The sequence below is a fragment of the Glycine max genome, chromosome 11, assembly GCF_000004515.6.
Source record: "Glycine max cultivar Williams 82 chromosome 11, Glycine_max_v4.0, whole genome shotgun sequence".
NCBI classification, from domain to species: Eukaryota; Viridiplantae; Streptophyta; class Magnoliopsida; order Fabales; family Fabaceae; genus Glycine; species Glycine max.
This window is the reverse complement of record NC_038247.2, coordinates 5,009,568-5,030,660: the sequence shown is the minus strand read 5'-3', so window position 1 is coordinate 5,030,660 and position 21,093 is coordinate 5,009,568. Positions and strand designations below refer to the sequence as shown.

Here is a 21,093-nt window from a genome sequence, read left to right as displayed (position 1 = left end):
AAAAAAATATTGATCTAAAAGTTTTTGGCATTATGTTGGGCATGAGATGAGTATCACAAGAAACTTTCCATTAATAATAGGAGTTATATTTATGTTCAAGACTCCATTCCAAATGTATGCCTATACACCCCGAAGTGATATTGATTGTATGCTTCATCAAACACACCTTGAAACGAAAGCGTCAAGCTCAGTTCTCTACAAATTGAGACCTCACTTCCCATGCCAATGAAACAATAAAAAGCAGCAACCCCCCCTTGTTTTTTATCCCACTTTTTCCTTTCACGTGTGTTATCAGCAATTAACTCTAGAATTGCTAATCTCATTAGTTCCGCAATCTAGAGCCGTTGCTGCTTCTGGCTCACTTCACCACTGGAGCCACTGCTGGTGCCAAATTCGTCGCTATTAGAGAACACTGCCTTTCTGAACTTCTGCATATCAGCATTGTATTGCATTGTGTCATACTGATTTGAGCTAGGTGAAGAGTTGTAAACAACATTTTGCCCCGGCTTAATCCCATCTCTCAAGTCATCCAGTGAGACATCTCCTTCCAATATTCTTACAATCTGCACATAAGTCACAAATAAATTATTTTTTTGATAGAATTATTCAATTAGCCAATATTTCCAAAACGCTCATTCCATCATAAACTATAAAATATAGTCACATGGCATGTCATTATCAGTATCTTGGATATCATTTGGGTTAGAACAGGACCAACATAATATATATATATATATATATATATATATATATATATATATATATATATATATATATGTAAGTTCTATTATGTGTTCATTTCATTTTTAAAATGAAACAAAATAAAACATGAGATTAAAAAAGAGAAAATAATTAGTCAACCAATTGATAGTAGAAAGTAGTTTTACATAGTTATCTAATGAGACTGATTTCTGTTGGATTGACAGTGTAAAAGTACAATGCATAGCCATTAAACTTATTAGCAAAAAAACAGTACATTTGGTTCAAAATGAAAGTATTGTTCAATGTTGATGTGATCTCTAAATGAATCATATACATACCTGGCTCATTTTTGGACGTTTCTTGGCAGAATGACGAATGCTACCAGCAGCACAAGCTGCCATCCTTGACAGTTCTTGAGCATCGTAGTTTCCCTCCAAAAATGCATCAACCAACTCTCCAAAGTTGCCATCCTCCTCTAGTCCACGAGTCAGAAGTGGTCGAGCCTACTCGGTTCATAGGTTCACAAAAGTTTGAGTTAACGGAGAGAAAAAAAAAATGTTATAGGACAAATTTATGGACTTAAAAATGAACATAATACCAACCCAGTCTACTAAGCTGTCGTCCATGGCATTTGTGTGATCAACAGGTCGCTTCCCAGTTATGAGTTCCAATAGCATGACCCCAAATGAGAAAACGTCAGACTTCTCTGTCAATTTTCCACTTGATGCATATTCAGGGGCTAGGTACCTGTGTTGGCATGCATATCATGAGCAAAATCCCTTTAATTTTTAGTTTATCACATTTCTTTATTTAAGTTCCTACAGAGAATAAAAGAATATGGTGGTGAAAAATTACCCGAAAGTTCCCATGACACGAGTCGATACATGAGTATTATTATCAGTAGTCAACTTAGCCAATCCAAAATCAGCAACCTGAATAAAATGCATTGTCGGCATACTTAATTGGCTTAAAAAACATAAGATTCATAGCATGTTGAATAATAATTAAATAGCTGAAATAGCTAGGTAAATATGTGGACATAAACTTAATTAAATAGATATAATATGTAAATATGTCGAACCTTTGCTTCGAAGCTATCATCAATAAGGACATTGGCAGCTTTGATATCGCGATGGATGATACGAGGATGACCTAAAGTGTACATGAAAATACAGCAAAAATGAAAAATATAAACAGAGAAGAAAATGAATAAGAAAAAGAAAGATCATAAGCTAGAGGGATGTGACTCTTACAGTCCTCATGAAGATAAGCAAGCCCTTTAGCGGATCCTATTGCAATCCGCATTCTAGTTGCCCAATCCATGGTAGGCCTACCCTTTCCTGCATATCACCATAGTATACATCAGCAATTTTTATTACAAGTGATGCTCCCAGCAAAAACGTCAGAAAGATATGTTATAAGTTATTATAAGTCTCACATCTAAATCTTAATATATCAAATAAAAATAAATAAATTTCAGGGTTATGGTTTAACAAGTGACATGAGTTCAAAGAAAGAATGTATATGTAGTAGTTATATACCATGGAGGTGATATTCCAATGTGTTATTGGGAATAAATTCATAGACCAGCATCCTCTGGCCACCAGAAATAGAGTATCCAACAAGTGATACGAGATGGCGATGATGGACACGGCTAATGATGTCAATCTCAGCTTGGAACTCTCTTTCTCCTTGGCCACTACCTGCTTTAAGACTCTTAACTGCCACTTCCTTTCCACTAGGCAAAACACCCTTATGGACATAACCGAATCCACCTTGTCCTATCAAATTTGCATCATTGAATCCGTTGGTGGCAGCTGCTAATTCCTCATAAGAGAAGGTGCCCCCTTTGAGGCCTAGAGCAAGGGTTGGTGAGGGAGGAGGCAAAGGGGGCGGTCCTGTCGAGTAATTTGAGCTAAAGTCAGCACTATTCATCATCATCGGAGGTGGGGGTGGTGCACCCCACCCACCACCGCCACCAGGGCCCATTCCATTTTGTTGCATCCTCACAACATGGTCCCCATGTGGACCTCCGTAATAACTCGGATGTTGCCCACTATTGTAATAGTTATTATGATTCCCTGTAGAGACCATGAATAAGAAGGAATCAACAATTTATACATGGTTGATGAGTATAGGCATTGCCTTTTGTGATCTGAATATACCACATCATTCTCATACAATTCATTTTTAAGTACTAATCTTAACATGGGTACATGCAAAGCTATTGTCTAACCATCAATTGTTGCACATGCGAAGTGGTTGCAAGCATAATAATCAAAAGTTCAAGATGTATTAAAATAATAAAAAGTCTATGTTGAAAATAAAAGGCATAACTAAGTTATTTTAATATTGCCTTTAACTTTTAATTAGTTGTGCTTATAATAAATACTGTGCTTGTTTTAAGATTTTTTTCATGGGACAAATACTACAGATATTAGTGTTGTGTTTCCAAAAAGGATCCTTGAGCACTCATGTGCTCATCTATATTCACAGAAAGAGATGGATGAGAGAAAAATATAAATATGACAAATAATATGATATGAATAAAGTGTTTGTATTCTAACAAGTGTTTGTATTCTTCTTCTTCTTCTTCCTGTTGCAAACAACGCAAACAATGACCAAAATAAGAAGCACGCTTCCTACGCCAAGCACTGCTCCAACTATGGCCTTGCTGCTACCGTCACCGCCACTGTCATTACCACCACCGTTGCTACTGCCACTGCCACTGCCAGAGTTCCTTGAGGACGGTGGAGAGTCTAAGGATTTGTGTGGAGGAGACGGTGATTCAAAGGAGGGTGGAGAATGTGATGATCCGGGTGGAGAAGGTGACTGTGAGGACCCATTAGGTGATGGAGGGCTTGGGCTGTTTGATGTTGGAGGGGAAGGAGAGGGTGGTGGTGATGATGAAGATGATGGTGGTGGCGACAGGGGTGGTGGCGATGATGGAGGTGGTGATGAGGGTGGTGGTGACGATGGAGGTGGTGATGAGGGTGGTGGCGACGATGGAGGTGGTGATGACGGTGGTGGCGACGACGGAGGTGGTGATTGTGATGGTGGTGATGAGTTGTCAGAGTCATCAGGGGTGGAGTTATCAGGTGTTGCATTATCAGGGCTAGAGTCATCAGGAGAAGAGTTATGAGGAGAAGACATTGTTATTGTTATTGTATCTCAGAATTCACATTAAGTGCTTAATTCAGGGTTCCGGCGAAAGGTTTGTGTCCAAAAAAGCACGTTGCCGGAAACACCACCTATTCTCCTACCAACGGTTGGGACCCCTGAAAAAGAAAACAAGAGTTTTGAATGATTAACTGAACAAGTTATGGTCAAAATCTCAATTACAGTAGATGAAGGTGAAATAACTGATGAATTAACATACACAAAAGTCAAAACCAGGTTACTACTATGTTTAATGGTGCTTTTATTTTGAGTTAGCCATGGAATTTGTTTTTCCTAGATTATGGGATTAGAGTCTCCTCAAGAGAGAAAAAAAATCTCATGGAGAAAGGTACCTGAGTGGAAGAATAGCAGGGGTTCTCAACAGAAAGAAAAGGGAAACGTGTTGCATGCTAAAAAGTTCATAAGACAAAAGGAGGCTTTACTGTTTTTCCCCAATGGTCTCCTAAAAAAGAGGACCTCTGTTTTTCTCAATCGATGCATTTGTCTCAGCCACCTCTTGCTTAGTTTGAATTAGTTATAGGTTTTACCATTTTTTGGCTGGTCATCCTTCGATCATCTAATGTTCGGCCATAATTTGCTTAAAGGATTGTGCTAGCTCACAGCACATATTGCCTTGAAATAGCTTGCCATCCAACAAAACAACAAACATACATAATTCAGCTAAAAATAACATTTTTAAATTTTCAATAGGCTTTATTTTCAGTATGACAGAATGTATTCATTCTGTATACTACTCCTATTTTTCAGAGAAGTAAATCTTCATAAATTACCTCACTAATTATTATATTATAATTAACTTAAAAATCAGTGATAATTACTTAAACTAAAAACAACTACTAGTATCACACAGTCCCATTCATAGCAAATTAGTAATGTCAGTATCTTTTTTTCTATTAATAGGTATCATTCTTCAAAGATAAAAATTTTTTGAGGCATCTTATTCCATTAAATGAGATTAACTACATGGATAATGCAATATCATTTAGTACCGTTAAAAAAATCAGAGTTTCAAGAATAAGAATAATTTTTAACTCGAGATCTTTCTTGGCAACCCTGTCTATGTTTTTGGTAATAGATCCTAAGTCCAGATTAAGGATGAAAATTGTGTTAGGCCTTTCGGCAGCTAAAGTAAAATTCTTTGTTATATCTATCATGATCCTAAATGTGAACATGTCTTAAAATAGAAATTCAAACCTTGGTTTGTTAAGTTGTGAAAGACTAATATCTTCCACAATATTAAACCCCTGTTGGTAGCAATGTCTGCATGCTGTTTACTCCTCTAAATTATATGTACGAGGAAGACTCTACGACACAGGGTAGTTAGACTAGTTGAAGTGCCGCTGTGTCCTCAGGTGCTCTCAAGTACGTTCAAGTTATCAACTGTGGAGTTGAAAACAGAATTATCAAGTATGGACCAATTTCGTTCTTTTCTTAATCCGCTGTTCACTTTCATGTAAAAATTCCTTTACAATAAATTAAATATCATTTCTTGTTTATGGAAATGAAATAAATCTATTTTTTTTAGAGCATCCACCATTCACTCAATTATTTGTATTTTTTAGATAAAATTGTAAATTTGATCTCCTATATGTTTTATAATTTAAGTTTTTTATTCCTATAATTTAATTTATGAATTTAATCCTTTTATTTTTAAGTTAACGTTTAATTTTAAGATTAAATATTAAAATAATAGAATTAAAAAAATTAAGAAACTAAATTCGTAAATTAAATTATATAGAGATCAAAATTAAATTAAGAAACAAATACAAAAATCAAATTTATAATTTTATCTTTTTTGAACGTGGAAGTGATATGGTGTCAATAATCAACAATTCTGGCGCAAATTGGTGCGTGCGACAAAGTCTACAAATAAACGATATGACACAGTAATTTTCATTAATGGCCTGAACTCTTACACGGAAAAATAATAGCAATAAGTTTTTTTTTTTTTTATCATGCAATCAATCAAAAGTGTGAGGGGATTTATAATCGCTCACCAATTCAACCAGCATCCCTTAACATAGTAATTTGTTTTTTTTTTATGCAAAGTAATTTGTTTAGTAACAGAGGTAGTGGAAAATGACATCCTAAGACAAGACGGTGCGACCTTATCCATCCAGGATAGAATTGTAGTGGCTGACATTATTATTACATTATCGAAAGCAAGAGAAGCGAATGAAGAAGGTAGCTAGCCAAAGCACTGATCGGCGGGGAGAGGACCAGGGATGTAACCCTTGTCAAGGAATTGCAACCCGAACACGACCACAATCGCAACCAATGCCAAATAGGAGAATCCTTCCACGGCACCCAACAACCCGAAAGGACCGTTGGGAAGTCCCGAACCGGTTTTGGCTTTAGTGTACAAGCTCCAACCCACTATGCCCACTACCACGAGGTAGCTCACACCCTCCAATGCTCCAATTGACCCACCTGGTCCTGGGGGAAGACCGCACCCTGTTGTTTTGAGAGTATAGAGAGACCAAGCAATTACTGGGGTTGAGATCAATCCACCCGCTATGGCTGCTTTTTCTACCACGCCGTTGCCGGTGTCGCTTCCCTCCTTCGCCATGCTCACTATTTTCAGTGCCCTGGGAGAAGAATAACAGCTACGCCTTCTGAGTGAGTAGTTTAAATGCTTACTGCGCACGTTGCAGCTCGATATTGGCGACAACAGTAACATCGTTGCGCCTTCCATGGTGCTGTTGCTGTGCCTGTGAGTGAGAGAGACCCAAAACCACAGAGAGAGCAAGCACGAGTCGGATGCTCTTTTCGGCTTAAATAATTAATTTTAGCTTTAAATGCCTTTTTTATTAGTCTTCACAATTTAGTTTTATTTTGTTTTTGATTCTCAACAGGAAAAAAATATACTATTTAAGGACTAAAAATATATATTTTGAAATGAATAAAAATTATAAGATGAGAAAAAAAATGTTAAATCCTAAAAACTAAAAATATATTTAAGTCATGGTTTTTTATGCAAACTAAATTGTTATATTAGTTTTTTTAATTTTTTAAATCTATAATTTTGATTATTCTAATTTTTAATTATAATGCTTAGTTTTATAACTTTATAAATTAACAATTTTGGTTAACATATTAGATTAATAACTAATAATTATTATTAGTATAATTAATATGTTAATTATAAACAATTTTTTAACCACAGTTAATAAAAATTATAATATTTTTATGTTTTAATATATTTATAGGTTCATGAGCTTTTTTGGAAAATTTTGTTTAGGTCCTTAAATTAAAAAAATTTATAATTTGTTCCTTAATCTTGAATAATTTTTGTAATTAACTCCTTAGAGTTATGATATGTTTAGTTTAAGAAAGAAAGTGAGGGAAAGAGAAGAAAACTTATGAAAATTGAGGTGATTTTATAAGTTGTCTCGTAAGAATGAAAATGAAAAAAAAAAGTTAAATATATTTATAAAATGACATAAACATCTCTATAAAAAAATCTTATTTTGATCTTTTAATATATAAAACAGTTTGTCTTGAAATAACAAATTTTACACTAAAAGAGAGTTTAATAATGTATTAAATAAACTTACAATTTTTTTGAAGGACAGGGAGTTTCACAAAAGAAATTTATCAAAGATTAGAAGAAATTATGACAATGATATTTTTGTTTAAAATTTATAAATGGATTTATAAGACTGGATGACCAAATATGTGAATTAAATTATAAGGGGATCAAAATCGAAATTGGAGTAAAACTGGAGGATCAAAAGTGTAATTTTACCAACAAAAAAAGAGGTTTTTACAGGAACCACTTAGACGTTGACACGTGGTATTGACATGTGACATTGACACGTGACAGTCAACGTCCAAATTGGGCTTCCAAGACCAATTTTGCAGGGATTTATAAAATCGGAGGATCAAATTTGTAAATTAAATTATAGGGGGACCAAATCCGAAATTGGAAATAAACTAGGGGATCAAAAGTGCAATTTTACCATTTAATTATCTTTCTTTTAATAATCATTCAAATGTGAGAAAAATTCATTCAAATAAAATATTTAATGAGGAGAATGATAAATACCTTTTATATTTTATTAATATATTAAATTCATTAAATTTTATTTAATAAATTCCTATTAAAGTTTCAATTAAAAAGCGTTACAAATGACCGTGTTTAAAAAAGACATATTTCAAATCCAAAATCTCCTAAAAGAACCCTAAATCAGTAAATTGGTTGACTTTATAATACATCTTTAAAGTTATTTTAACAATATGTGTTTTTTTAACTTGTAGTATAAAAATTCCTAGACTCATTGCACACAAAAACTATTTTCAAATATTACTATAAAAAAACCAACGGGATATGGCACAGTTAATTGAACAAAATGTGTGAGTGTTGTAAATCTCATAATACCGTGTTAAATTACTATGTATAAAAAATATTATTATGAAAAAAACGTTCAAGTTGAGAGTGACAGTCCCGTATTGGTTATACAAAGAAAAAAATCACACATAAAACGACAAAGTATTACGCAATGTTGATGATATAACAACGGAGATTTGAAGAACGTTATTATCATTTACTTTGTTCAATTCACTTTTTTCATCACTTTTTCCATTCAATCCTCTCACCTCTTCTCTTCTAATCAATCTTTGCACGGATCCATGGGGGAAAAAACTATTGACTCTACTTCTAAACATCGGGTATGTATCTCTTTCCCTACGCCTTTGTTCTTTTGCTTTCCTTTATATGTTTTATTTTGTTCTCTGTTTTTTTTTTCTTATTTCATTTCTTTGGGACCGTATCGCAATGATACATAGTTCAAAATTAGACCTACATGATAGTATATTTTCTTGTATTTAATTGGATATTGAAGCATGAATCTAAACAACTTTGTTCCTCTATCTTTGTGCGCGCACACGGTACAAATAACATATGAGATAATGAATTTTGCTCTGCGTTTTGTTGATATTTTTTTTGCTTTAATGCTTAAGGATCCAACTTTGCATTCATTACCTATTTCTTTTGCCACAGCCAAACCTGATGTAGTAGAGGCAAATTTTATTTTATTTTATTTTTATAAAAATATATGTAGTTTTGTGTATTTGAACTTTTGTAGTAATATGTGTAAGCTCATATTGCATGTTATGACATTGGCAGGAACAACATGGAGAGGCAAAAGATGTTGTTAGAAGAACCTTGAAGACCAAGATTAAACAATTAACTAATCAAATCCTTGTTGAGAGAGGGCAATCAGTCAAAGTATGGTCCTTGTTTGTTTAATGTTTTCAAAAATAATTTTCTATTTTTTAAAAGTTATTTATGAGCATAATTAAAAAATGTTTTTGATTCCTCGAATTTACGTCATTGGTGTTTTTGGTATTGTAAATTTATATTTATATGCTTTTAGTCCCTCCATTTCAAAAAATGTTCTTTTTTAATTTCTCTTGTAGTAAAAAAATTGTCACATTGTGCATTAAAACTATAAAAAAGCATTCATGGAGACTAAAACACACACACACACACAGACACATATAGAAAGCTTGAAGGAGGGGAGCCAATGCCTCTACTTGCTCCTAGTTGAGAAGGGTTTATTTTGTATAGATTGCTAGTTAGCATGCAATTAATCTCAGTTGTGTTTTCACAGGAAAAAATTCAAAGACATTGGGAGCATCTTGAGCTTTTGTTTTCAATAGTCATGTCAATAATATTTGAAAGGGGGTCTTTGGAAACCGAGAAAAATGTCAATATGCTTTCTTCAAGAATTCACAATCCTTTATGTAAATTAAGTGGCTTTCCTAAAGGTATTGTGGAGAAGAATCAAATCAACAATGTTGACTTATCACCAACAAAAAGCATTAGGATTCCACACACGGATAAATTACCACAATATACATCTTGGGTATACGTGGCTAGGTGCGTTTGACTTTCAAGTTTCATTTTTTTTTTGTCCAAATAGATGACCTAGGAATGCAATGCAATTTTTGTCATAAGAAAAAATACATGCTTCTTGAATTGCATTTTCTTTTCAAATAGAAACTTTCAAGTCAAATATTATTGATAAATCCATATGCATGTTGTGTTTATCATTTTTCAATTTTTAAGATTTTTCATGTTGAACAGAAATGAGAGAATGGTCGATGATCAATCGGTTATCGGGAAATACCAAATGTACCATGATAAAAATAAAGGTGAAATGGTGATATGCAGTGACAATGAGGAAGAGATAGTAGATCCCGAGGATGTCAAACATGAATTCACTGAGGTTGAAGACAAATTTTTGCGGTAAATAAAAATGGAGATGTTGTACAAGCATTTAATAATTTTATTTTTCTGGGAAGAAAAAAATTACAATAAGAGCTAGAGATCTTGATTCTAATTTTTGCTATGAAACATATAAATCCTTAATTTACATAAAAACAAATTTACATATTTGTTTGTCAAGTAAGATACAAGGCTTGCTAGTCCTTTAGTGGTTTTCCTTACTTAGGAAATAGAAAATAAGACATTTATCATCGTTACACATGATATTTACATTTAATATCAAATTTAAATTCATTTTACATAATTTTTGTTCTTTATTCAAATGTTTGAAGCTTCTCTATTATAAAATTGTTATATTGGCTCTTGAATATTAGGATGACGCTTGAAGAATATGGGTGTACTGAGGAGGTATTGAATGTCGTTAAAAAATTTGTTAAGACTACTAATTCAGAAATTCAGGTAACCTATAATAACTTATGGACATGATTATATGTTTGATGGTTGTTATTCATAATTAATTATTGTTAAAATAATTTGCACCATGAAAATTTTGAACAACCGTTTTTATGTTTGGGGGATCCCCCCTTCCCCACACCAAATTATGCAGGAGAGGTATGAAAAACTCAAGGAAAAGAATATGGAGATTCTAGACCAACATTGTGAAGATTGTCATTGTAGAGGATGTGAAAATCATCTTGGATTATGTTTGGAAAAAAGCTTGAGTGTTACTTTAGAAACTTTCAATAATCTTTTATGTCGACAATGTCTGGTACATATTAAAATATTATCCTTTTAACATTATTTTCATTGCCATGGTGTTTAATATGTTATTACATATTTTGTGTCTATTTATGCTTTTATAATTTCCTCAACCAGATCTTTGATTGTCCTATGCATGGCATTAATAAACCTTTAGTATACCATGTAAGTAACAATGCACTATGTTCTTTTCAACTTATTTTATGTTCCCAACTCCCTAAATAAGTTAATTTGGTGATTTACTTCACAGAGTGAAAACCAACCAGTTTGGCTTGAACCTGAAGGTGATAAGAAACCATGCAGTGATCAATGTTACCTCATGGTACTCTTTCTCTTCTTCTTTATTTGAACTTGAGGATGTTAAGTATTTTTTTATTTATATTTTCATGTTAAGGACAAGAAATAATATAAAACTTTTACTTGTTTTTAATTTAAAAAAATGTATTTTCCCGTACTAGTATCTTATTTGGACCATATTTATTGTTTGTGAAAAAATGATGACACCTCTAAGATAAGCTGAGACAGATTTACAGGGGGTAGTCAAAGGCCCTAGACCCCTCCCTTAGGCTTTGTGTGTGGATGGATGGGTGGGTGTGTTAGGGGGGGGGGGGGGGAGATATGTATGAATGTTCTTTCAAAAGCTCCACCCTATTTATGTTTATTATATGTTTAATTTTGAAACACTGTACAAGGTTGTGAATTGGTCTCCGTTTCATTTTCTCGCAGTTAAAGGATGCTAGGATTTTGTCGAAAAATTCAACTCAATGGTCTTTTCAAGATAAAGTAATTACAACAATGGAAGAGGACTCAATATTGCCTCGTGATGATGAAGAAAACCACACAGTGTATTATGCATCTTTGAAAAGTCTTGTTGAACATACTTCAGAAAAACTAACAATTTCTGGTAGCTCTGGCCATGGCGAGTGTGACAAAAGAGTTGTGGATGGACAAAAAGATCTCATAAATGGGATAAAACTTAACCAAATATCCATTTCAAGGGAAGTGCAAGCTAATGGGATGTCAAGCGACTCATATTGGAGACCTCTGGAAATGGATTTGTATTTGAAGGGAGTAAAAATGTTTGGAAAAAATAGGTATGGAGTTTTTCTCACTAAACACTCAGACCATTTTAATTAATTAAGTTGTTGCTATTTTTTCAAAAGAAAAATTGTATTGTGTTGAGAAATGGAGGCATCAACTTTAGTTTATAATGTATGCCTAGAGGCAATGACCATGGTTAAAGTTATCGCCTTGAAACCTAGAGGTCATAGGTTCGAGTTGTGGAATTAGCCTTTAACAAATGCAAAATTATAAGTTCGCAAATGGATTTGATGAATCCATAGACCATGAGTACAACGAGTGTTGTATATATAACACTATTTGTTCTTTAATGTGTGTGGTGTAGATGCCTTGTTTTGTATCCAACATGTGTTTTGTTGTTATCCTAAGTGATGATGTCGGTCAATAAAGAAAACCTAAATAATGAGATACTTTTCAACACATTTTTCTTAGTATGTTTAACAAATTATGGTTGTAATTTATTTGTTAAATAAACCTATATCTTTCTATATATATTATTGCCCTTGCTTGGAATGAACAAAGTAATGAAGTCATTACACAAAACATTTTAAGGTTACTTGGAGGCATTTGGCGATAATTCCTTCAAACCCTTCCTCTATTTAGCTTTAATTGTAGTTAATATTTACTAAGAAATAGTCACTAAATTGAAAAAAGCTCGTAAAATTAATTCTTGCTTTCTGTGCATGTGATCTGAGTATATTCAATATTTTTTTTCATGAAAACAATTAACTATTTTGCAATAGTTTAATTTTTAGCGTATTTGTGCCTATACATTTGTGATGTATTCTTCTTTTTAGCTTGTGCAATAATTGAGCTCTTTATCAATGTATTTTTCCTTACAATAAGCAATCAATGTCTTGAATGCATTCAAGGTTATTATCTCCCAATCATCATAGTAATAGATAAACTTTTAAAATGCTTGTAACCAAAAGACATTTGTAGCTAACTTTCTCAATTTTGATATTTCTTTTTATGTTTTTGCTTATGTGATGCTACTCATTTTCTACAGTTGCCTTATAGCCATTACCTTACTTCCTGGCTTGAAGACATGCTTGGAAGTAGCTAGGTACATGTTTGGTGGTGGGGAGTTAATGACCAATGGATTCATACCAAGTTCAATCATGGAAAAAAATGAAAAGATCAATGCAGGGTGCACAGTGAGACTTCTTATCTTCTTTATGTTATTTTCAATATTGATTGTTTTTTGGAGGTGAGAGGGGTGGTTTAATAGTGATGAAAAATTTAGTCTTCCACACTTGTTGTGTAAGATAAGTTATGATACAATTTATTGAAGAAACAAATTTAAATAGGAACATTAATATATAATGAAATGTCTTGACCAAATAGTTGGATAAAGACAAACTTTGGTAATTGATAAAATTAAAATTCTTATTATCATTGATTAGGGCTTTTCAAGTTTCAAATTTTGTGTTTCCTAATAAGGAAGGATGTTTGTTATTAGACATGCAGAAAGGATTGAGCTGCACTTTTGAGTTTATGTATGTGTTTGAATTTTGGTAGCTAAGGATTCCTATATCATACTCGTATTGATGAACCTGTTAAATCAATTAAAGAGAAAACATAATTTTTGGACATTTAGTTTTTGGCATTGGAATATAATTTTGCAATGGTATGCTATTTTGATAGCTTCAAACTACTTTTAGTTTTGAATTTGGATTATTTTAATAGGACCAAGAAATGTCATCAAGATCACGACCGCAACGAAAAAAAGGAAAACCTAAAAAGTTCAATTATTCTCGAAAGTCTGCTGGCCTCCCACCTAGATGGCGAAAAATTGCTTATGGGCAAAACTTGTGTAATAAGCAATATACTCCTTGTGGGTGCCATGGAATATGTGGAAAGGAATGTTCCTGTCTTGTTAATGGAACTTGCTGTGAAAAATATTGCGGGTATGTGGATTCTCATTTAATTATGCGCCTCTAAGATTTTTTGATTAAAGAAATAAGCACAATTGAGGATATTTTATATTTCCCATGGCCATGTGTTGGTCTATTTGAATTACTATGTTAATAATCTTTACGTGGTATCTAGCTTGAAGATTCAACTCCAACGAGCATGATTTGGACAAATTGTCAACTATGATTTTCCTAAGCATTTTAACTCAAAAGGAAACAAATGTTATTTTCTTGGGGGTGCTAAAAGAGATACATAATGATGGAAAAGCTATTAAAAAAATCATGTTTGCAAGACCTGGAAATGCATTCTTAACATAAACTCTGATCAATTAGCTTTTTGTTTTCTACCTTTAGGTGTTCAAAACACTGCAGTAATCGATTTAGAGGATGCCGTTGCACAAAAAGTCAATGCAAAAGTCGATCATGTCCATGTTTTGCAGCCAACCGTGAATGTGACCCAGATGTTTGTCAAAATTGTTGGGTTAGGTAATGTCATCAATTAATTATTTTTATTTGTGCCTCTGAAATTGATTTTATGCATCCTATTTTTCCTTTTAATACATTTCTTATGTTTTTCTTTATCTCATCGAGAAAATTATAGCTAAATAGTTTTTTTGTCCTAATAAGTTAGTAGCATATGCTAATGCAAAAAATTGATATTGTGTTTGTATATCTTACCTTTTTTTAGATGAAAAGAATACAATTCTCTAATAATTTTGTCTACTGCCTGCTTGGATAAGTATCTTGGTTTTAGAAGATATTCATTTGTTTAAATAATATCAACTAAAAACATTATAGTTGAATTAACCATTTCAGCTTTAAGTGAATGGAACTAGTCAACTTGTTTTACACTTTTAAATGACATTTTTTTTATATAGTTGCGGTGATGACTCATTGGGGAGGCTACCTCGACATGAAGATGCTAAGTGTGGAAATATGAATCTTCTTTTAGGGCAAAAAGAAAGGGTTAGTAAATTTTTTTTTATTCTTTTTCAATTTTTTTGTTTTAAAAACTATTTTCTAAAACAGTTCCATATTATTCAACAACCAGTTTCTCATCCAAAATCTATTTTTTTAAATTGATTTCAAAATAATTATTTCAAGAACTAAAAAAAGAAATAGTTGATTATTTCAAAATAATTAATCTAAAAACTAAAATAGTTTTTGAAAATAGAAATCAAACACATTCTAGTTCTTTTGCTCTTTAAATTACTTATATTTCATTCATCAATAAAATGATGAATTCATAAGTATCTTATATGATTTTCCTTATCTTTGTCAGATTCTTTTGGCAAAGTCAGATGTTATAGGATGGGGAGCCTTTGCAAAGGTTGAGATATTTGTAACTATTTGTTTTTAGATAACATAGCAGAGCATTCTCTTAACTAATTGGTGATGCATTTCAGAACCCAATTAGCAAAAATGTTTGCCTAGGAGAGTACACGGGTGAGCTAATCCCTCCTAAAGAAGCAGAAAAGCGTGGGAAACTATATGATCGCATAAACACTTCCTTCCTTTTTAACCTCAATGACCAGGCAAGTGTCTTGATCAACTACATTTTCTCTCGAGCCTTGTTCTAGTGCTTTTCATATGGATTTGAGCATTCTTATAATTTATATAAGGGCATTTAAATGATATAAATATAATGGTTAAGAGTTACTCCTTATTCTTGAAATCTAGTGGTTAAAATTAGTTACTCATTATAACCATTAGATTTTAAGAAAATGAATGGTGAGAATGGAGGAGTAACTCTAAAAGAGTTATTCTTGGAGTAAGTGAATCCCTCTTCTCTATATATATTTCGTTATTTATGTTTTCTTATTTCTTTAGAAATTAATGAATTAGAATCAAGATATTATTATAAAAAATGACAAGTCTGGGCTCATCAATTCAGCTAGTTTCCAATTGTGTTACCTCTCAATTAGCACAATTACTAATTGTTTCATTATTTTTCTATCAACCTTCACCATGTTACATTTTCCCCATATCTCTTTCTTGGCAAGTATAATATATTGTGTTTTGAAATTGATGATTTTAAGGTCTTTTCATGCACATCTCTCATCAACCTACTATTTGATTTTTCCCAGTGGGTTATTGACGCTTTTCGCATGGGAGACAAGTTAAAATTTGCAAACCATTCATCAAAGCCCAACTGCTATGCAAAGGTCAGTCCAATTACTCTGGTTATGGGGAGATATCAAACTTACCCTTTAATCTCCGCACATTGAACTCCATTATGGACTTGTCAAAATAATTGGACTATTGTATTGATTGCATAGGTGATGCTTGTTGGAGGAGATCATCGAGTCGGCATATTTGCCAGGGAAAACATTAAAGCTGGTGATGAGATTTTTTATGACTATGGCTATGATCTAGATTCTGCACCGCTATGGGCTCTTCCACCCAACGAGGCGGCCAAGAAAGACAAATTAGTTGTTTCTCTGAGTAGGACAAAGAAAAAAGAAAAAAAATCAGTTTCATTTCAATAATAAGTCTCACAACACACTTTTATATTCTACCAAAAAGAATAATATTTTGATTAAGTTTTCTAAAAGTGTATTTTTTTTTCTTTATAGAATACATATTTAACTTATCTATTTTCACTTTTAGTGTACAATATAATTCATCGTAACTTTTATAAAAGGGAAAAATCATCAATTAAGTGCTTGGATTTAATAGAGAAACTTTTAAAGATTAGCCAATTTTAATGTTTAATACATAAATTTTATTTTTTTAACATGTTATTTATCCCATGTGACATATATATACGAATGGTTTTAGCAAAATTCAATATTATAAATTAATCACAATTTCACTGACTTTTGTATTATAAAAAAAATGTTATATTAGTTCTATTAGCCTTTACTTAGGTTACATTGTTTATGTTAAACTTATGAAAATTACCCGAATTATTGTGCCCAATTTCCATAACTTTTAAAAAATTGATAAAGGGCCTAGAAAACAAACAAGGTCAAGCAACACAACATAGCTAACGAGCAGATTAACTGGCTAAAAAGTCAGTCATCAAGGGAATGAATTCATCACAGAAAGAAGGAATTTATCACTAGAAGAAATTCCCAGAAGTGACTCATAGGTTTAACAATAAGGCTTGAGGTTTAGTAGAGGTTTAGAAGTGGCAGAGATAATTAGGTCATAAGTACCAGCAAAGCGAGTGGTGATGAGCTTACAATGGAATTGTAGCAGTGGAGGATGAGAGGATAACGAGGAAAAGACAATAAGAAGTTAAGTACTCGTTTACGAAAGTGACAAGTTTGTTGTGCATTTTTTATTTATTTATAAAGAATAAAGAACTAGGTACGTTTTTTTTTAATATTTTTTTTATTCCCTTATAGTTCTTGGATGTGCATATAAAAACATCTACAATGGAGGACTCCAGCATTTTTAAAGATAGGCTTAAATACTGATATGTATCACACATGTTAACAGCATACAATAGGCTTTTACTTGCTGCACTCTCTAAATTTTTAAAATTCCCAACTTACCCTTTTGTCCATTTCACGCGCTGCTTCTTCAGCCACAGCCATAACTCCTGCAGTCCTGCTCCCCATGGCCCAATCACCAAAACCAGCTATTCCGTAACATGTAATTATTCTGGAAAAGCTATTTCATAATACAAATTTTAAATTCCAGAATAACTATTCCGGAATGAGTATATGTCATGGAATAACTATTCCATAAAACAATATACCTATAAGAAAATGGGAAGGGGGTTTGTTGATGACACACAACAGCGTGGAAGGGGAATGGGGGTGTCGCGTGGGCGGGGGGGGAGACGAGAATGAAGGTGCTTAGGAGAAGGGCATTGTTATCTTTTTAAGTTTTCGGGGTGCAGGAAGCAAAAGCCCATACAGTACGTGGATAGAGATATAAAATTTTAGACCCAATTAGAGTATAATTTTTGTACAAAATAAACCGTTAATTTAGTTATTTCTATTCTCTCTTAATCCATAAGGAAATAATATAAGTAATTTCTAACTATTAAATATTCATTAGTTTAGTCTCTTAAGAGTCTAAGTTGAATATATTAACCAACTTGATAATTTTTTTCATATTTGAAAACTACTTACATAACATTCTATGCAGTTGGAGAAAGATACACATAAAACCATCTCTCTTTTGAAAATTAAATTAACACACTTATTTGGTTTGTTTGTATAGTGTTTCTCTTTCTGATTGGACTTGTTTAATACAGGAATGCATACAAACTCCATTTTCAATACTTGAAAGATTATCAGTTTTTTGGACAGATTATTTATTTTTATATTTTTTTATTTTAGCAATTATTTAGAAAAGAGAGTAATACTTTAATATAATTGAGGAATCATTCTTTATATATATATATATATATATATATATATATATATATATATATATATATATATATATTAATAGAAGAATAATTGAAAAGGGCACTTGTCCAATACATTTTTTCAATATATAATACTATGTTTAAATTATTTTGAGAGTTTTTTTACTTTTACTAAATTTTTAATTAGGTCCCTGTATTTTTTACTGGAACCCTCATCTTTTTTCTTTTTTAATTGGGTCTTCTCACCTAATTATCAATATAAAAAAAATAACCGCATACACTTTATAGAGATGCAAACAGTGAACTAGGGTTCTTGGAATGCGTTATAAACACAACTGAATCAATTGTGATCCTTAAAACAATATATTTGTAGATCCTCAATGTTTTGCAAATTTTTTTAATTACGTCCTTAAATAAAAAAAAATGTAATTAGGCCCTTCATATTGCCCCATTTTTTATAATTAAGTCCATGAAATTAGTAAAACCGCCATAAATTATTATTTTCCTAGCGTCTATGAATGATACCAGTTCTGGCAATAACCACAGCAAAGTTCACACATCAGAAACAAATCAAATGACATAATGCATACATATATATACACAATAGTATACTTAAAAGAGGCGAAGTAATTTTATCCGTGCTAGGTTAGGTGTTGGCACAAGGAACCGGTATTTCCCCAACCATTTAGATTTCATTGTTCTTCAGTGATCCGGATAACCTGGCATTATCTTAGGTGACTGTACTTATCGAACATTTGAAGGCCCAGATGAAGGGGGAGCTGAAAACTGCCTCATAACAGAACTTGCACTAGAAGCAGGAGGACTACAAAGTTGGTTTGATTTTAGAGAACTACCATTGGCAGCACCATTTGTTGTATCCTCTGCCATGTGTTCTGGCTGTTGGTGGTTTCGCTGCGATACATCAATATCCATTCCTTGCAAAACATTCTGATGATTGTGTGTCCCACTGGGAAGCTGGGATTGCCAAAAAGTTGACTGTTGATTCAGTGTGGAATGGCTTGCATGATAACCACCAACAGCCTCATCCTTCCCTCTGGGATGATGAACCATGCCCGGGCCCTCATTAGGTTTGCTATGTTTAATATCTGGCAACTTTTCTGGGTCCAAAGAAGAAATAACCTCTACAGCATCAACCTTAGCCGTTGAAGAACGACCAGAAGCAATTACCGTTGTGGGAAATGCCCTCTCTGGAGGAACAGCTGGGGTGTAATTAGAGGGAAGTAAATCATCCCAATTCTCCAATAGTTCCTTGTACACTTTACGGAGAGTGACCTCAGTAAGACCAGTTACCTTACAAATTTCTGCCTGGGTTTTGCGTTTGTCTTCAAGTTGGCAAGCCAAATATATAGCAGCAGCTGAGATGCTAATCGGATTCCTGCGGGTGCAGAAGCATTTGTTGATCACAACCTCTCCTATGTGAGTAGCCAGTTCCTAAAAAGCAATGTAGGACTCACTGTCAGAATTTTGCAATATATGGAATAGAATAAAATAATGCACATCTCCAATGTAATCAGTACACACACCAACACTAAAATTTTATGTCACATGGACATTAAGGCTTTCTACATTCTGTCTACAAAGAAAAATAGCAACAAAAAATATCTAGAACCTTGCAAATGTAAGAGCAGACCTGTGATGTGAGAGTTGTCTCAGATTCCCCACCATATTCCAAATCTATCACTAAACATATATCATGGCATAATTCAACGGCTTTTGTTTGTTTGAAGATTTTCAAAACAAAATGAGGTTGAAGCTGTCAAATTTCAGAGTTACCTGAGCAGATTTATTGAGCTGAAGAAGCGTGCAAAATCTTGGCATATGAACTGAAATGGAATTGCTGTTAATAGGTTGACTTAGCTGCAAAGCCTCTCCCAGTATCTTAATGTATTTCCCAATTTCCTTTTGCGGTACATTGGCAGCAATTGAAATTTCCTGCCATATCAAATAAGGATCAATATTATAGACCTCAAGAATAAGTCCAAGATATCATCAAACAGTATTTTCCTACTGAAAGCAAACTCAAATGCTACTTGTTTGACTTCACAAATAAATCCCTAAAATTGACCGTTAACTCAGAAACAACATTTGAAATAATTGTACAATAATTACAAACCTGAAGGGTTCTGGGCTCTTGAGCCTCTCTAATGGCCTGAACGAGAGCTGCAGTAGCAAGCGCCTCCACACTGCGGTTTCTCAAACACGTAGCGGAGCAACAATCCCTGAATAACTGAAAAGCGTGGTCGGAGATATCGCAGTCCAACCCTAGAATTGACGCCACATCGATAATCTGCATGTACGCCCTCAAATTATCAACCACCACCGTCGACGAAGAAGAAGAAGAAGAAGTGAAGGAAGAGGATGATGATGATGATGATTCGAGAGTGCGTTCGAGCTCGGCGAGGTAGCCGGAGAAGGAGAGGGAGGACTGGAGGTAAAGTGGGTTGGGCTCGAGGGCCCAGGTGGAGAAGGCGGTGATGAAGCCCGTGGGCTCGAAAGGGTCCTCCTCGTCGTTGTTTTGATTGAGCGCGGGGAGAGCGAGATCCGATGTGACGAGACACAGAGGGTTGTCCTGGGCGCGCACGTGGAACACGTGGTGGGGATGCGACTGTCGCTCTTCCACCACGCGCCCGCAAGACGTGCATTCCGTGATCGAACGCCCGCCGCTCGTGGTGGCGCAACGCCCCTGCGCCGCCGAACAATACGGGCACTTCATTTTTCTCCGCCTCACTCTTTTCGCACCTTACTTTTCTCTGTTTCTCTATTAAGTCAATGGGCCTCATTTTGCTTTTCAAATACTTATATATATATGATACTATTTCAGCCCCCAGTTCAATTGTACGATTGACTTTTGGTGATTTTTTTTTTTGTGTAAG

At 33.6% G+C, this 21,093-nt stretch overlaps 4 protein-coding genes across 5 annotated transcripts; 1 reads left to right on the top strand and 3 right to left on the bottom strand.

Annotated features, from left to right (window-relative positions):
- Positions 1-70: 70 nt before the first annotated feature.
- Positions 71-4,314, bottom strand: LOC100788987 (proline-rich receptor-like protein kinase PERK4). The gene is made up of 9 exons (XM_003538802.5): positions 4,215-4,314; positions 3,270-3,980; positions 2,244-2,783; positions 1,956-2,042; positions 1,784-1,854; positions 1,558-1,634; positions 1,305-1,449; positions 1,041-1,205; positions 71-563 (listed from the first exon to the last, which is right to left on the bottom strand). Exons 2-9 carry the CDS (start codon positions 3,853-3,855, stop codon positions 336-338), a joined length of 1,899 nt encoding a protein of 632 aa, XP_003538850.1. The 5' UTR covers positions 3,856-3,980; positions 4,215-4,314; the 3' UTR covers positions 71-335.
- Positions 4,315-5,754: 1,440 nt separating this feature from the next.
- Positions 5,755-6,646, bottom strand: LOC100305524 (uncharacterized). The gene has a single exon (NM_001249638.3). It carries the CDS (start codon positions 6,575-6,577, stop codon positions 6,071-6,073), a length of 507 nt encoding a protein of 168 aa, NP_001236567.1. The 5' UTR covers positions 6,578-6,646; the 3' UTR covers positions 5,755-6,070.
- Positions 6,647-8,434: 1,788 nt separating this feature from the next.
- Positions 8,435-16,509, top strand: LOC100788459 (histone-lysine N-methyltransferase EZ1). 2 transcript variants are annotated; one of them, XM_041006595.1, is made up of 17 exons: positions 8,435-8,553; positions 9,011-9,112; positions 9,498-9,766; positions 9,974-10,135; positions 10,489-10,573; positions 10,722-10,883; positions 10,991-11,038; positions 11,124-11,195; positions 11,600-11,967; positions 12,963-13,110; positions 13,643-13,863; positions 14,224-14,355; positions 14,748-14,835; positions 15,152-15,199; positions 15,276-15,404; positions 15,957-16,034; positions 16,149-16,509. In XM_041006595.1, the coding sequence occupies exons 1-17, from the start codon at positions 8,515-8,517 to the stop codon at positions 16,356-16,358; spliced, it is 2,361 nt and encodes a 786-aa protein (XP_040862529.1). In that variant the 5' UTR covers positions 8,435-8,514; the 3' UTR covers positions 16,359-16,509. The 2 variants fall into 2 exon arrangements, with proteins under 2 accessions (XP_040862529.1, XP_040862530.1); XM_041006596.1 differs by lacking the exon at positions 9,498-9,766 and having other exon boundaries at positions 8,520-8,553.
- A 2,254-nt stretch (positions 16,510-18,763) lies between these two features.
- On the bottom strand, positions 18,764-21,008 carry LOC100815371 (plant-specific TFIIB-related protein 1). The gene is made up of 3 exons (XM_014763877.3): positions 20,334-21,008; positions 19,994-20,152; positions 18,764-19,651 (listed from the first exon to the last, which is right to left on the bottom strand). Exons 1-3 carry the CDS (start codon positions 20,931-20,933, stop codon positions 18,944-18,946), a joined length of 1,467 nt encoding a protein of 488 aa, XP_014619363.1. The 5' UTR covers positions 20,934-21,008; the 3' UTR covers positions 18,764-18,943.
- Positions 21,009-21,093: the final 85 nt, after the last annotated feature.